Consider the following 18388-nt stretch of genomic DNA (forward strand, 5'->3'; position numbering starts at 1 on the left):
TGTGCTTTTTCAGTTAACCGAAGGTATTTCAGCATGAGACATCAAATACCAGAGGCCTCACTGAAATCCACGTGACTCATGTTACATAATTAACACGCTCCGAGCTACTTGCTTTGAACCTAAAAGTTTCCAGAGAATTTCGCTTTGGATGCAAAGGCAACTGTGCTTACCTTGTAGATTTGGCTCATTCTAATACAAACTCCTGCACAAGGTGGGAGACGGACAACATGCAAACACAAACATCAGCTGCATAAGAACCGTGCTAATGTAATTTGTCAGCTACTTCTGCTCCACTGTCACTCAGTTCTAACCCAAAAGTAGTTTGTTATTAATTAAAATCATTTTCTATAGTTGTATGTGCCTTCTTAACTGGTCATTAAGTAGTAGAGTAGTAAAAGTAACTCAGGTCTGTATCACAGAATTAAATGACAGCAGTAATATTAGCAAAAATCTAGCACTATAGTTAGAATACAAAGAAGCAGAGCACATTTAGGAAGCACTCACAGAGAAGACTGAAAAGGACTGATACAGTGAGACCTCATACATATGGGTTTGATGCTTTACGTGAACAATGCTCATCAGAAGTAAGCTTTGCTCTGGGGGTACCTATACATTATTTGGCAGTCTCATTCGTTACCCTGCTAGACCAATTAATTGTATAATAATTTCCAAATAGTCCTCCATGCTATTTTGTTAGATGCCTTGCTATTCAAAGTAGTAGATCTTTTTGGATAAGGCTCCTGGATCTTAACGTTTTCTTTTTGACCCCCAGATCTGTTGTCCTCTACTTCTGCAAAAGCTCACTGATTTCAGTAGAACTGTTCAAACATAAAGCTACTTACACGTGGAAGTGCTTGCAGAATCAGGGCAGTGAGCGAACACAATTTCATTCCCTTTATTCTGCAGTTTCCCCAGCATAAAACCCTTATCAGTCATCTACAACATTACCTCATACCTTGTCTGTTTTTTTTTCTTGTTTTTCCAATATGGCCATGTTTTCTTTCAGAATTTTCACAATCTCAGCAGGATTTTTGTGCGATTTACTAAACAAAGGCATGTTTTTTCTTCACCTGGATTTCTTCTTTCAGTATAGAAGAGGACTGCCTTAAACCAAATGAGAAATAAAAATAGCTTTTAAGGTTTATACAAAAAATGCAATAAAAATACACAAACATAATGAACAAGAAAAGGTTATGCCTCAGTCACTATATTTTGCTTCAACTAAGCAGGCAAAAGGCCTCATATACAGTCATTGCAGGTTCATTGGGAATTCAACAACCAACACTAGCATGTGGAAAGCTACTCAGCACCTGCACAGGAGCTGGATGCTTCCTAAAGCCTCAGACCTACAGTTCAGTGCTCCAGTGAGTCTGTATGTGTATGTCCAACGTATTTTGGACAATGAATATCTGTCAGACTCCTAGATTTCTGATACTGGTTTCTTTCAAGCTTTACCAGTTCCACTGCGATGCACAGTAACTAACTTTAGACTCCAGCACACTAAAAACATCCTTTGTTTAAAACATTGCAAAAAGGCCCCAGCTTATCAGCCATCACTCGTTCTTCTTCAGCTGATTTTCTTTTTTGGTCTAAAGGTTCTCGATATGAAGCAGTTTAGGCTACTCCCGAAGTCTGACAGACTTCAAGAATCCATCAGTACCTGTGGGTCAGATCTCATTTATGTTTTACATTGCCTGAATTAAATCAGAAATAGAGAATCAGTCCCAAACATGGACACGTTTTCATGACATTTAAATGAAAGACTGAGCATTTCAATGAAAATATGTTTGCTTGTTTAATTTAAAGCACTCCTCCTCCGGATGGCTGGAAAGGCAAATACTAAATCACTGTATTTATACAAGAAAGAAACCAAGTTGCTTGGTTTATGATCCTACAAAGCATTAAGTGGTAAACTCCCATGGCTCTTGCTTGGGGTCTGATACAAAGATCAACTGAAGCAGACAGACTGTGCATGGGAATATGCTCTGGTTAGGCCAGTAACACTTTACAGGGAGAGCACAGCCCTATTCTGCACTTCAGCTTGTACAACATGAAGAAGAGAAAAAAAAGCCAAAATAAGCTCATATTTTCATCTCTTTCCACCACAAAAGAGAACCATTGTCACCAACCCTTCTCTCACACATTTGCAAGATTAGCTGTGAAAGCACAAATATATACACAAATCACTTCCATTTCCTTGTTCTTTTTCAACTCTTACAACAAAAAAGCTTTATCCAAGAAGTTTTAAAGGAGAGAATTAAATTAGTACAATACATGATATATTTTTAAATGACTTTCCAGTAGTCCCAAATGAACATCATCCTCTTGTGCTCTGTTGTTACTACCAAAAAACTTCAGTCTAACATATAGTATGATCCCACTTGTGCCATACATCCATATTTTATTAATCCCAAAATATCCTATGGAACTAATACTTAGATTACATATACATTCTATTACAAATACAAATAGCAATTACATAAAACAGTCAAGTATAAAATTCAAACCACAGAGGAGTATTAAAAAAACAAACTATACAGATTCTGTCCTAACATCTTATTAAAAACATTTCAAAATATTTGCAGATTATCTTTACAAGAACAGTTTCTATGACACAAAGGAAATATTTTTAAATATCATCTTTAAACCAAAAGTTCCTTAATAATGTCAAGAGTACATGAATTTGTATATAGCTTCTCAGTTGTTGCTAGGCTAGTTTCACAGAAATATTTTCATGTTCAAGTTCTGAAAGCTCTCCTCCTTCAGATTTCCATTTTCAAACTCATGGTTCGGTTCACATTAATTTTTATTTTTGCAGTTTTGGCTACATAACCTTCAATACTTGGCTGAGCTCTCAACTAAGGAGTCAAAACGAGCGCTTAGCACTGCTCCCATCGAGCTCAAAACTGTGATTTTTGGCAGCAGCATCCGATTAGCAACAGAGCAGAGTCACACCTCAACTTGCCAACGTGCAAGACTGAAGGCTGGGTATACTCGTGACTAACTCATCTGGGCATGTTCAGCTACACACAAGCACCAGAAAAGACTGGGCCTCTCACCAGTTAGCTTACTTCATCCTTATAGGCAAAGGCAGTATTATACAATAAATTTGTTTGTAAGCTGCTAGCGAGTGCCAAGCACCCTATAACCTCACATGTTCTGCAGTCAGATTAGTTCTTCATGACATAGTTACAAAAGGGCCTAAATCTGCATGCTTTTATTACCCATGAAGACAAGGCATGAGGATACAAAGATGTAAGAGAGACATTTGGAGAGCAGGAGCTTAGCTGGCATGCTGCAGTTTAGAAAAAAAAATAATCACCAAGGTGTGGTAGGTTTATTCAGGTTGCTTAAGACATCCTTTCATCTTTCCCTCTGACAGGTCTCCACACAAGGAAATGCAAAGGGGGAGATATTTTGATTTTTTTAATTGAGGCAGTCATGACCTAAATGTTCTGAGATTTAAGAAAATGAAGTCCACATTTCTAACTGATGTTGGCTATGAATTACAAGCATGTCCCCCCCCCCCCCCCAAAAAAAAAGTAACTTACATAGCTGTCTAGAGTCCAGTGTATTTAAATAATCACTAATGTTGCCAAAACACCCCAGTAGCCAGGCTAGCACTTTTCCTCTGTATAGTTCATCTGACTATTGAGTCACCACAGCACTGCTCAGTGATAAATGATCTTTTCTATTCACCTCATAGCCTACCACTGTCCTAATCACAACAGCAAAGTTTCTGATAATATGGCAGGAAGGGACTCAAGAGACTGTTTAGTTCATCCCTCCGCTAAGCAGAGCCAAGTCCCTGCTTCACTTCATTTATCAGTCTTACATACAAAGCAAAGCATCCACTGCTTCCAAGTGGAAGAGGATACAGAGAAAAAAGGGGGAATTACAGCCATTAGGAATCCCAGATGTGCAAAGAACTGCCTTGGATTTACCCCTTTTCAGGACACGGTTTTTAACCCATCAGCATCTGGCAAGAGATACTCTGTCACTTCAGAGAACACTGGCAACTGCAGGTTACAGTCAGATTCAAGTCCCTTTGGCTATTCCACGTAGGAATGTCTTAGGGGCACATGCTATTCACAATTACAGACAGGAGCAAGTGCTGGTAAAAGTGCTTTGCTGACGTTTGGAAGCTGTACAACTTTGTCTTAGGCTGGCTATTCCGCAGGGCGCAAGGCAAAACAAGGACTCCTTACCTCCAGATTTGTTTCTCATGAGTGGATTCTCCAGCATCTAAGAAAGCATTAGCTCTAGTGAAAGCTGTTCCTGCAGCTGCAGCATTTCTGCCCTGTCCTCTTCTTTATACTAACTCCGTTCTCCAAACTTTAGTTGGAAGCTTTTCTCTTCAGTAGATGTACTAATCTGGTTTAAATTTCCTATTCCCTTCATCACTTATTTTCATTTTGGTGGGTTTTTTTGTTTGTTTTTTTTTTTTGGGAACTCAGTATTTTCAAGATATCTAGCCCTTTGTCAAAGTTGCTTGAAATTGGCCAGTAAGTTCAAATGTTGCAATGGGAAGGGAATTAGAATGAGAGAACCGAGAATGAGAGACACCGTGACCATGCAAAGCTTTGTTCCTTCAAGAAACCAGTCTAAAAACAATGGAAATACAAAGATGAATGAGAACTGAAAAGAATGCAATACAAGCTTACTAGAAGTAGCTCATACTACAATCCGTTATTAATAAAGTATATTTTTAGTCCAAGAAAATATAGTAGATCCCATAATCTGACATAGAAATAAACTAAATTGAATATAATAGAAAAAGTAGAAAGAAAATTACCATGTAAATGGAGATTGATCCTCTGAGAAGGCAACAGCACTTTGGGGATGGAACTGTATTTAGAGAGGCATTGGAACTGAGACCCTACCAACAAACTGTGATGACTCAAAATATGAAGACATCATCAATACTGAAGAAGACTGGAATATCATTGCCTGCAAAACTGGATAGCCTGACATAATAAATGTCATAAATAATAAACTGATAGACTGACATAATAAAATGGGATACAAAATAAGAGTAGAAAGTATCAGATAATGCAGAACAGGAGGACAGAAGAGTATCTGCTTCAAGATGAGGACTACCATAAGAAATGACAGACACCCGGGGACAACACTGGTATTTTACAAACAGAAGAAAGACAAACACAAATGTGCAATGAATTGAGGAAGTAATTTCTAGTAGAAAGACAAAAGCATTCATGTCTTTGTACAGTCTTGATGAAACTTCATATGGAATAATGTACACAAAACTGAACACCCAAAGTCAAATAAAATCAACAGAGTAAGCCTAGAAGAAAAATACAGGGAGGCTCAAGAAGTTATTTCAGTTAAAATAACATGTTATTTGTGCACAAGCAAGTGGCTGTAATCTGCCAACGAATAAACGTAAGCTAAAAATGTAAAGTTTTCCAACCATTGGAGCTCTGAGATTTTGAAATAACTTGCTCTAACAGGCACACTACAGAGCATCTGTTCATAAATTTTTGACACTGTTGTCTGGCAGCAAGGGACAGAGCTGAATGAGCCCCTTTCTTTCCTACTTTCTAGGAATAACCATTAGATGGAAAATGTTTTCACCAGCATATGTTTTTATAACATCAGAAATGCATTGTAGTCACTTCTGAATTCCTACCAGGGACCAGCCGACTTCTGAAGCATTAGTTGGGATGATGTTATTTCACCAGTACTCGTGCAAGAGGCTTTATGAGGCAAAGGAAAGAAACAGCTGTATCTCACCAGCCTGAGTCTCACAGCCTCCAAAGTTGTCTCTCCCATTCACAGGGGAAATGCCCTGGCAGCACTGAACAAGGAATTGTGGTTTCCAAAGTCTGCTGTTGCCATCAGTACACACAGAGTATTTCTGCCTCCAGTGCTGCGGAATCCAACACTTCTTACAAGGCCTGCCTTTATAAAAATACTTTCAGAGTATGCTTGTTAGTGGGGAAAAAAGGCATTGATTTTATTTCAGATAAGTGACAGAAACACCAAAAGACAATTTTAAAGCAACACTTTCTAAATGTTTAGCTGTGCCTGCTCAATTCTGATAAAAGAAAAAACGTATTTCACATAGACATAGTAAGTTGAATCTAGAGGTATATAAGGTTTACAAGAAGAGAGCTCTAAGATATTCAGTAGCCTGTCACAGATAACATAACATCCCTTTATACTCAGAGCATGCCTTCCCTCAGAGGCCTCCAACTCTGCAAACATTTAATTAAGGCTGAAAACACAATTCCAAAACTGCTATATACATGCTGTTACTCTCTCCCCTCTGCAAAGAGAGAAGCTGAAGCACAGAAAGATCAGAAGACTTACAAAAGGCTACATTTAAAACATAAAAATTAAAAATCAGTGCCTTTGCCAGGAATGAAACCTAGATCATCTGACACCAAAGCCTATGCTTTATCAGTCTTCAAAATTTCTCTTCTTCTTCTTTTTCTTCTTCTGCCAATTTATCTGCCCATAAAGGGAATGCACTAGAAAATAAATTCACTGCAATTTGAACTCTTCGATACAACTACAAAGCACACTAATAGATCTAGTTCTGTTTATAGGCGCTCTCCTTGAATTCTTTGCTCTTCATCATATGCTTTCTTAGAAGATTACGGCAAAGCTGAGCTTGTAAGAGGAATGAGGGAAAATGCAGCCAGCAACATCACTCTACTCATCAGTCAATCCCACTATAAAGTGACTCAGTTAAGTAGCTCAACAACAAACACTTCCTCCTGCCCACAAAGGCAAGAATGAGAGCATGTGATCCCGTTAGTGCATTCTTCTCAGATGTTCCTCCGGACAAGCAATTTGCTATTCAAAAATGAATGAGAGAATAATTTCCCTTCCCTTAAGTATCAGACATCTGTCTTTTCTTAGTTCCTAACCTTCATCTACTTATTTATCAGAATAAAAATATTTCAGTAACTCATACTGAATGAGACTTTCTTCTGTGGAAAAAGAGGCTTCATTTTCCATTCACTTCAGTGTGCCTAAACCCCCATGTATTTTGGGCATGAATCAGCAGACTTTCTTCATAATTTTGCCCAATCAGTGTCTATATAGTGAAAGAGATGCTTTATTCCCCTCTTCATTTCTCCCTCCCACAATATTTGGGAAGGTTGTGGCAATTACAGAGTCAAGAACTCAAAGCAGGAAATAGAAGACTTTTTGATCACCTGGACAACTCTGAGCTGTCCTCCCCGTGCAGTACCCTCACACAATACACATTTCATTTGGCAGGCAGAAGGAATGAGGGCTACACAAGTAACTTATCTTGAAAACTTCTCTTCTCCTCAACAAGTTGCAGATTTTGAAAAGTACATTGCAAATCAGACAAAAGATGAACAGATGAAAAGAGAGGACAGTTTTGTGTTAGGCTGAATGAGTGCCATCTCTGCTTGGCAACAAAATTATTCCAAAACCTCAGGAATTTACTCATAGTAAGCCTTGCTGTTGGCTACTTGTTGCATTCCCAGTCTTGAAAAGGACCTGGCACAAAGGCGGATATTGGCTGAAACTTCACCTGGAACATACAAAACCTTGCGGTAATGCTTACTACTTTCCCCACAAACACCTCTTCTAACAGGTGGTAAGCATCCTGAAGATCAGACAGAAAATCACTAGGCAGTTCTGCCTTTGATCTGCCTACCTCTATAGAGTAAGAATTATAATAATAATAGTACTATTGAACAACTACATGATATTATTATGAAACTGAAGGCATCCATGGTGATGCTCGACTCAAGTGGTGTGATGCAGCTCCATAGAAGCAATTGAAGAAATTATTAATTGTATTTTCAATTGAGTGCTTGAATGCCCATTCAATAAAGAACAACAACAAAAAAAGTCTTTCAAATGCTGAATAGTTATCAGGTCACTGAGGCCACAGTTTCACGAGCCCTCTGCTCCCTGACAGTGCCATCTTGCTCCAGATCTATTCACACTCCTACAACACAACCTCTGCTGGACTGGTACAGTTGTTTGCTGGGCCATGTGGTAAGCCAGGTCAGGGAAGAGATCCAGGTGAACAAGAGAATAGCCTGGTGGGAAAAAAAGGTCAGAACTGGTTTCCAGTCCAGTTCTCCACACAGTCTGACAAACAGCCCTACCAGGACAAGATGGGAAAGAGGGGATGGAAAGAGGCCAGAGAGGCAGGGCCTCTGCTGAAGCAGACACTACAGCTCAGATGCTCATGAACCAAACCCAGAAAGATATGATGGAAAAGGAGGTGTAAATGTGTGATTATACAAATCAAGACTGAAACTTTATGAAAGTATCCTGGGTAGGATAGAGAGAACAGACTACATTGGTACAGAGAAGTGCCAGAATTAAAGTTAGGAACTTTCTGAGTACTTGACTTTGCTACCTAGCATCCTCTTAGTGCAGCAAATCCTGTGCTAACACATCCATAATTACAAAATATTTATTATAAAACAGTGTTTGCACACAGCAATCTTAGGTAACATTCATATTCTAAAGCTATGCAAAAATTGCACCTGTAGTACCATACTCATACCTGCATCAATCATTTTTGTATCACACAGACTCTCCCACTGATGCTAACAAACTAGCCAGAAGTAGCAGGTTATTACTTTATATTGAATAAAACTAGAAAGATAAGAAAGCATCAGATTTTACAGCCACTAAGTTTGACAGGATTGATAAAAAGAATATTTGGGATCCCTATTGCCATTTATCAACGTGGGAGTCTTTCAAAGCTAAAAAATTAAGAATTCAAGTCTATGCCTAACTGTAGTCCATAGAAAAAACTCCCACAAGCTCAGATGTGCAGAAAGACATCTCTTAACTAACATCTCTGAAGTACATACAATTTTAAGGTAACAGCCCTTAACAGCTTTTCAATTACTTAAGTGAAAGGGAAACCAAGTTAAATTTCCATTTCTAGTATTAATAATAACTGTAGAAATAATGGAAAATGGTAATATAATTTAAAGAACATAGGCAGCAGCCAAGAGGGAATAGGACTTCCTGTAAATCCATTAGTGAGGAACATTAATACCAGTTTTCTTTTTGCTCAGTAACTGTGTTACCCCTCTAAACAGCATTAACTTGACCATGACTTGAGCAAGCCTGATTATTAAAATAATTCTTCAGAGCGGTAATTTCACTTTACTGCTAAAATTAGTCCAAGGAAGAGTCTTTGTTCAGAAAAACTTCCCTTAAGCTCAGTGAAAGTTCTGCCTGAATAAAGACCTGAGGAATAGCCCCTTTCACGGAATTAGAATTTCAGGTTGAGAAGACCCACTGACTATAAATAGCGAGATGGTTAATTTACATACACAGTTTCTTGTGACAATTCACACACATGCTCATCTTACATTCATCCCTAGCAGCTCCTGAGTTTCTTATGCAAGTGGCCGTGCTCTCATTCCTCTGCATCTCAAGAGCAAGTCCGCAGCTGCAGGCAGTCAGCAGAGAGGAGCGAGAGAAATGATATATTGCAGATATTTTATTTTTGGAAACCGCACTGTAAATAAACCCATTTCCAGAGATATTCCATGGACACAGAGTGTTTGGTCACAGAGCCAGTGCCTTATGTAACAGAAGGCGTATTGTTTAGGATTGCCTTCTTTAAAAAGCCACTCCTGGTAACACAGTTTACAAAGCTATAAAAAGCTAACAGCGTAACTATAGAGAATAAATAAATGAGCGGTTTTATTAGGGAAACGCCATTGCTAACTAGAGGAAAAAAAAAAAAAAAAAAAAGTTCTGTCAAATTACCTAACTTTATGTAATTCAAACGAGATAATCTCGGCCGATACTTACTGCGTGCAGAGACGGCCAGGCGTGCCTAAGCGGCGAAGCGCAGCTCCATGGCGAGGTGCTGAAGACAGCTCTCTGCCAGCGCGGCCAGCCAGAGGTGCTTTTCAGTTATCTTCCATTTAATGGCAGCTTCTCCTTCTTGCTGACACGTGGCGGAGAAAGCGGATTCCAGAATTCAGCCTCTCCTGCGGAGCAACTGTTACCCTCTGCAAAGGGGTTAGCAGAAATGAACGCCCGAGCGTGCACACGCACACGCACACACGCGCGCACTCAAAGCAGCTGTAAATTTCCACTCCCCTTTCCCTGCAGCCGGACTCTTTCGTGTGCCAGGGGCAGTTCTGCTTCTGGTCCGACTAGCTCCCTGTCTGGGTGTGCATTTTTCCCACCGCCCTCCCCTGCTTCCCACTCCCTGGCTCGCCTTTCTCACGGGCTCACCCCCCCCCCCCCCCCCCGTCCCTTCCCTCTCTCCACGTCAGAGGAATGCGTGTAAAGCAGAAGAACACGTATATAGCCCCGCCGAGAGATTTCTCTGGGGTTAAAGGAAGAGATGCAGCAATTTCACATCGCTCCTGTAAGTTTCCATTCCCCTCCGAAGTCTTTCAGTGGACTTTCAGTCATCTTTGACGGGTCCAATCACGTGGCAGAGGCTGCTGGAATTAAATTATTCACCTTGCCTTCCTGCCGAGAATGCAAATAAGGGAGCCCAACAATGGTTTGTTGTTACAAGATAATAACAAAACCAACATGCTAGCGCACGGGATCTTTCAGCAGAAGGAGTCCTGCCCAGAGGAGCCAAAGTTGCTGCTGTTTCCTGCCTGGCTGCGTATTTTAACAGCAGGATCAGAATACTTAACGCTGGGGTGGGGTGGGGGAAATCTCCAGTATACTCTAAGCAAAACTTCAGTCCCACTGCAGAAATGCATTAGCCTAAAGCACTTTTTCAAGGGCTAAATTCATACAATTAAAATATTCTGCAAGAAGCACTACCAGCTATTACCAGCCACACAAACACAGCAAAATGCAATTAAAGGAACTGTTAATGCTTCGCTTTTCTCCCTCAGCAGCTACTCCTCATGAGTGCCACATATATCCAGAAGGATCTGCAAGTGGCTTTCCCCCCCAGCTGTCTAACACGCATCAAGAAAGGGAAGGAAAAGGCTTTACCAGGCACCATTAGCACTGCAGGATGTTGAAATCCATCCTCACACAGATCTCAGCCGAGCCCCGGCATGGGTGAGAAGGGAGCGTGTATTTATGCTGAGATCACCAGCTCAGAGTAAGATTTCACCTCCCGTCCCCTCTTCCTTAGAGTTAAGTCCAGCCAAAGTTCCACATTATTGAAAATAATTCTGCATATTACAACGTTTGCTAGAGGAAGCTAAACTCAGCCCCCACCGTGGACCAGCGTTACAGAGCTTAATTTAGGGCTCACCTGTGGTAGCTATTCACAGCTCTACATTACAGACAACAACAAAAAAAAAAAACCATGAGAAACAACTCAGAGAGGTGTTTCACAGGAGCACAGATGAAACATTAACCTTTTAAAAGACTAACATCTTTTGCTAGTGATCCTAGTTCCTAACCAAGGCAAACAAGTACCAAAAATCGTCCCTTTGAAGAGGAAAGCATCAGCAACATGCCTGGCTTCAATCCTTCTATTTTAAGCACAGAGAGGCAGAAGCAGTCCCTGCTCCCTGAACCTTGCTGCACACTTTCGCATTTGCACAGGAGGAGCTGAGCCATCTTCAGAGCAGCAGATTCATGCCTTCACTTATCTGTAAAGCATGTTGTGATTTGTGCTTGTGCTTTACAAAACACATCACCAGGATACGTCATCCCCCTGGTTTTGGACTGCCCTGAGCGGCACTGGAAATGTATTAGTGCTGCTCTCCCTGCACCCAAAAAAGCTGCTGCAAGTGACACCAAGTGGCATTTTTGCTCTAAACCAGGACGGAAATATTCCCCCAACGTGGGATTAAAGGCTTCGTGTTAGCCATCCCCAGCTGGGTGGCGAGGTCAGGCTTCCTCTCGAGGCCACGAACAGAGAGCTGAGCAAGTGACGCTGCTGACACCAAACTCGAGGTGAGACGGAGAGGCTTCTGAAGCGCACAGGGCACGTGAACAACCAGCACAGGCTGTGGTTTGTTGCACTCCTGAACAAAATTGGCCCCAGGCACTGCCCAACAGGAGCCTGCCCTCCAGCCAAGCCACCCCACCCCACAGCACCAGGCTCTGCTGCCAGCTTGGCGGGGAAGGGAACGGGGCGACGCACCGTACGGCACCTTACATCAGTGATGGCGTTGACCCTTTGTGTTTGGTATTTATTTTTAATCGGGATAGCACAGCCTTTGAGTAAACAGCATAGCTAAAGTCAAATGATAAGAGCTCTGCCCTTGGGCTACAACAGAAGGTACCGGCTTTTCCTAAGAAAAAAAAAAACCTAAGCATGTTATATCATTAGCTTCCACTGTTTACTTTTCTTTTAAAGAGAATAACTTTTTTCTTTTTCTCCCCTTTATCTGAACTCTCCCTTGGGAAATTTTATGATTTATATACTGTATCCATCAACATTTTAACAGGTAAAACAATACCTCTCTGTATCTACCTGAAACTACCCTGAAACTGCTTGAATAATCACAAAAAGGCCATTTTAGTTGCATGCTACAGGGTCCCACTGGATAACCTGTGCATCACTAAGTTAACAAAAGTATTCACAGCACGTTCTGAGTAAGCAGTGATCTATAAGCATAAAAACATCATCTAGAAAACTATTACCTGTTTTTAACTATATATGTCTGTTTTCATGTTTCCAAGGAGTAAATTGAATATCACTCAACTTGCAGATCAGCTTTGTCAGTCTCCTACCTGAGGAAATACTTTTTGCCTTTAACAGGAGGGCAAACTTTTACAAGCAGGGAGAGTAAGAAACGTGCCTGCCACCACCCTTGCATTGCAGCTGAGAGAAACAATTCAAAGAAGGCTGTCTAAATGGGCAGGGAAAAAATTCTCTCTGCTTTTCCAATTCTGTTTCATCATCAGTGCACTTAATTCTCGGATGACAGGAAAAGGCCTTGCACCATCCTACATAAATTAAGCTATAATTACTTAATGCTCTTACCTGATCTTTTTTTTTTCCTCTCCAAGACGTTATTAAATATTTCAGAAGAAATAATGTTTTCTTCAGCTCGTAATTTGTAGCCATCTACACCATCTAGAATGATGTAATTATGAATAGTAAACAATTCTTTATAGTCTCAAGGTACACTGAAAAAAAACCCTCTGTGCACTGCTAAGGTACTCCAGCCTCCACATATTTAAATTCCATTATATTTGTTTCCTTTAAAGTGAAGAGAGACCTCAGGCTAACGTATGGTTAGAGTACTTTTGAGACATGCTTGTCGTTGTTTTCTTAAATTAAAATTATGCCATCTAATGAAGACCAAAGGCGGAAGAATAAAAAACACATTCCATTATTCCTACCCTTTCCATTTATTTTCTAAAATGGAAAAGAGAAATTATGCAGCTTGAACAATGAGTGTGGTAGCAATGAATTACAGAGGCAGACGATAAACATGTAGTACATGTATATTAATTCTGCTCATTTAATCACCCACTTACAGTCTGTCTACCTCCTCCAAGATTACTTCCAGCATTCCAAAGCCCTAAGCAGCCTCAGATAACGACCAAAAAATTCCTTCCTTCCCCCAAAATTGCTCAGTGCCAAGGCCCCGGGCAACCAAAATGGAATTCTACACAGCAACTGGTTTAGTTGTGTAATACCACGTATCAAGAATGGAAACTTTAAAATACTAAAAAAAAAAAAAAAAAGATTCCTCCTCCCCCAAACCTAAAAACTAAAGAAACCCACCCACGGGATTTCTTCCTACTCTTACAGATCCCAAGATAACGAAATTGTGGCAATTTATCAGCTGGGGAGGGAGGGAGAAGACTAAAACCAAATCACTTACAGTGTTATCTGCCCTATAAAGATGCTACACTTTAACTCAAGGCATTTAACTTTACAACAAAGCAATACAAAAAGTGTGTCCAATAACACTTTTAAGACCCCATAAGGGAGATTTTACAGTAACTTCGTGCTTGTGTATTATTCTACAAGCTTGCAGATGCTCATTTTTCTCAGATCCCCTGTAATGTGGCCATTCCAAATTAATGCCATTAAAACTCTTCTTCATCTAATCTCTCTCCAATACACATGCACACAAACACCCACACTTTGTCTCTCTCCTATCATCTTGAAGGGAGGGCAGCTCAGGACTGATCCCCTGAAAAGAGACACCTGCACTGAAAGACAAGTTAACATCTGGCTGCTCATCCAGATACACAACAAGGTAAAAAGGGACACGATATGTGGAGACAGATGGTTTATCTTATGCCAATTTATGCCATAGCTGTGTTTTAGCTGAAATAAACAGTAAGGATTACCTGGGTGCTTTTGGATAAGCTACTACTGAAAATGAAAACGTCTTCAATGTTTTGCCCCCTCTTCTTCTTCCTGGCTCCCTCTAGCGATCTTAAGTGCATACTGCCTTTTCTTCCTGCTTCGTTTAATGCAAATAAAAACAATTGCTGGAGTGATTTTTTGGTTTGGTTTGGTTTTGAAACACCTGCACTAACTCTTATAAACTGCTCATAAGTTTTTACTGAACATGTAATTCTCATGTACTTCACTCCAGCATCACACAACCAACACTGGCCTTTCTACCTGACATCTTTACGTATGAAATACTTTATGTATGAGCCAGCATATTTGAAATTTTACTATTTTTAAAGGCATTCATCAGCTCCATTCTTTCTTCTAACTAGAGAAAAAGAGCTAAAAATGAATCCCTTTCCCTTGCGCATCTTCCCCCCAAACAAGAATTACAACCCTAAACAAGAGGTTATTAAAGCCCAGCATCTGAAAAAATAAAACACAGATGAAAACTTTATGCCTGCTCTAAAAAGATACTTATAAAATGTCACATTCCTTATCTGTCGTGTCCCAATATAAAACATAATTAAGAATCATAATTATACTCCCACTTTTATGAGTGAAGAACATTACCTTGAGGGACAGTGAGCACACAACATCAGGATTTTTACCTGTGGACTTGAACAAAAAGTAGCCCTCCAAAAATCAGTAACTTCCTGAAGAGCTAAGCAGATTACTTTTAATGTAATTGCTGCCTTCACCCCTACAAACTGCTTCTATCCCATCATTGTATATTCAGTCACTTCAGCAGCCATTTTTGTTAGTTTTTTTTTTAAAGAAGTCAATGGTTATTTCATTTATAGAACTGAAAATGGGAGGAGGGAAGCCTGAAATGGTGCTTTGCAATGGAAGTATTAGACAGATGAACTGATCTTTGATGACAACAACTGTACGTAATGTGCGGCTCTGTTTCTAAGAGGAGAGGACAGACTGAGAAAATAAAAAATGGATTAAGGCTTTTCCTCTATTGACCACTTCTGTAGAAGTCTAAGGCATTTTTCATTAGATGCACTCAAGATGATTTGCAAACAAACAAAATTAAGGTTAATTTAAACCAAAAGTTAAATGCTCCCGTGAGTAATATCCACTTTTGTATGAGGAAACTGAGCTGGCACTGAGCAAACACAGACAGATGTGCACTCTGAAATGTATTTTTAAAGAATGTTAGTAGATACGAACCAGAGCCATCATTCTGGATCAGACAAAGCTCCATCAGCTCCCATGTCGAAGATCAGCTGAGGCCAAGTGCAAAATACAAAGAAACATACACCAAAAGAAAGACCATCCTACTCTTCCAGCTTCTGGCAATTAGCACCTTAGATATTTCCTGAAGCGTCATCCAAAATCATCATGCTAAACAGCTACAAATGGCTCCATAGCCATTCACTTTAAAGTTCAAAGCAGCAACTATTATTCTTGGGAGATTTTGAAATCATATCTGTAGTACTTGTATTCCTCAGACTGAACAGCCAAGAGAGCTGAGACAGCTATTCTCTCTGGATGAGAGATCAAACAAGAAATCAGCAACATCAATGATTTACTGCATTCCACTCAATTATTTCTTTAGGGCAGCAAAGACAGAATTTACCCACAGAACCACTGTATTTTTCAAGTGATTGCCTCAAATAAGAGAATAAATACTACCAGAAAGCCCAATACAGAGGCAGGGTATTGTACCAATGACGAAATGAGTTCAGACCAAAGAAACCAAGAGTCAGTTCCTATTTGTGTCACACATTTCTATGTGAACTTGGGAAAGCCATTTAGTCTCCCCATGGGAAAACAAATTCATTAAAGAACGTAAGGTGCTTTGACACTACAGTGACAGAAACCAAATAAATGTACTAAGCAGTATGCAGCTTGCTGTGCCCTTTTCTGGAAGACAGGTATGACAACCCTACATCACTAGAAACTATATCCACAGACAGAACAAACTTCTGAGACTACTGTCAAGTTAATAATCCTACAAAAACAGACAGGCTAAACCAAAAATGGAGTAATTCTAGGCTGGAAGTCTAAACCCGCTGCTTTCAGATGAAGAATTATTATTTTTTTTCCCCAGTGTCAGACAATAAAACCTAAGCATCACAATAATTCATGAAAAATAAGGCTGCTATTTTTAAGCAAGAATTGATCTGAACTGGCTTGCCCAAAGTCACGCAAGAAAACTTCTGACAGTCAACAGTTTTTCCTTGGACAAAGAAAACTTGGGTCTTCTCATATCTTTTCTCATTACCAGATCCTGTCCTGCAATAATGGTAGTTTAAAATACTGAATCAGAACAGGGAACCTCGACAACAATTCATCAAGCTCAAGTTACACACAGAGTCATTGTCTCCACAAGTACCCCAAAGTCCTTCCTCTTGAAAAACAATTAAAGTATACTAATCACTTTGCAGACTAAATATATTTGCCCTCATATAACAGATAGACAGTCAGTCATGCAACACTGGATGCTTGCACTTTCTGGCCCACAGGAAGGATCACAACACAACTATAATGGGATCATCCCCCATTACGTGATGAATGGTCCCTGTTGTCACAAATCCCCTGACACCGATTTTAGTCACGTATTCTTCTGGTCCCAGGATGGAGCACTCCAATACCTCTCCAGAAAGCTATGTAGACCATTCTGGCAAAAAGTTTACTCTACTGAGCCAATTAACCTTTAGAGTATTCTATGTAATTCAATAACGTTAAGCCCCACTGGGGAAAACTTAACCATATACATTCCCACCCTCCAAAAAAGTCATCTGCTGTTCTCCCCATCTGTGTTGCCCAACAACGGACGCTACAAATTAATTATTATGCCAGGCACATACAACCACAAAGTGCCCAATTAAGGCTTGAGTTCCTTTATTTTTAATTAACAAAACAGGATCATTCCTAGAATTCCTTAGGTGGAAGCAGGCCCGCTGCATGTTGGCATTTTTAGTGCAGGAAGCCTGGCCTGAACAAGAGTTGACATGCAGCAGAGTGCTTGTCTTCAGAATAATTTCTGTTATGGAGGGAGAGCAGCTGAGGCACCTGGGTGTGCTTTGATTCAGCTCTGCTCCTGGGCAGCCTTCACAGTGAGGACCCCTGACAGGCTCTGGACACTTGGAAGAAAATAAAGCACCACATGACATTAATGGCAATCTCTAGATACATAGGTTGCATCAGGTCAAATGCAGTGATGGAAATATTCTTGGCAAGCATCAGTCGTCCGCATCTCTCTCAATGAAATCTGACAGCTCCTTCTTACACAGCATACAGATCTATACTTACAAGTATTGTTATGCCCTCTGGAAACAGTTCAAGCAATGGCAGTTTTCTCGTGATAATGGTAGTGTACATACCTGCTTTCATCCTACAGAAACAACTTACACATTTTATACTCTGAATGGTTGTTTTCTTTCTCAGGATCCAATCACAAAATAATTACCTGCCATGAAAATCTACACTTTGGAGGGGTAAAAGGCTGCTGCTGTTCAACACAAATAATAATAATTATGATTGGCACCGAAAGGAATAAGGTGTACCCACTCACAAATAAAAATGGAATCTCAAGCTATATCAGCCCAGAAATGAGAAATTATCCAACATCTTCGGAAAAAAACAATCAAACAAAACAAAACCACCACCACCAAAAAAACGCATATAACACTTATCTGAGCCTGAACAACCACAGAACACATTTTCTAATATCAAATAGGCATTCAGGAACTCAGTTCTCTCTCTCATATGACATTGCTCAGTGTCATGTCCAAGCCTAATGTCACAAGGAAACAAAATTTCCTGTCTACTAAATCAAGCAGAGATTCCCAAACCCAAGGAGTTGGAACTGAAAGCTCCAACTGTAGTGAAAGTATGACAGCTAAATCCTGAAACCACTTCTTTAAAGGCAGCAGTGCTCATAAGGACATCAAATTATGTCCTGCATTATGGTCGGGTTTGAAGTTTCCATCTAAGCACCAGTAAAAAGAAAAGGCTTATTTTCTGAGAGTACAGAATCCCGTGAGAAGGTCACGTAGTGAGAGTCATACCACTTTAACTTTCCATGACCACAGCAAGACAGTCTCTACAAGCTGTCATCATGGGATGAAATTACTTTCACAAGCA

General features: G+C 40.1%; 1 protein-coding gene across 6 annotated transcripts in view; it reads right to left on the minus strand.

The window, feature by feature from the left end:
- CAB39L (calcium binding protein 39 like) overlaps nt 1-18388 on the minus strand; it is a 62812-nt gene that overhangs the window by 36473 nt on the left and 7951 nt on the right. Inside the window, exons 2-4 of one of the 6 annotated variants that reach the window (XM_035553357.2) lie at nt 12914-13006; nt 9799-10001; nt 956-1104 (exon numbers count right to left, since the gene is read on the minus strand). In XM_035553357.2, coding sequence (XP_035409250.1) covers nt 956-1057 — 102 coding nt within the window. In that variant the 5' untranslated portion in view covers nt 1058-1104; nt 9799-10001; nt 12914-13006. Of the gene's footprint in view, nt 1-948; nt 1105-9798; nt 10002-12913; nt 13007-18388 lie in introns of those variants that run through there. The other 5 variants (XM_035553356.2, XM_035553354.2, XM_035553355.2 and 2 more) reach the window with 5 other exon arrangements.

Source organism: Cygnus atratus, chromosome 1 (genome assembly GCF_013377495.2).
Source record: "Cygnus atratus isolate AKBS03 ecotype Queensland, Australia chromosome 1, CAtr_DNAZoo_HiC_assembly, whole genome shotgun sequence".
NCBI lineage: Eukaryota > Metazoa > Chordata > Aves > Anseriformes > Anatidae > Cygnus > Cygnus atratus.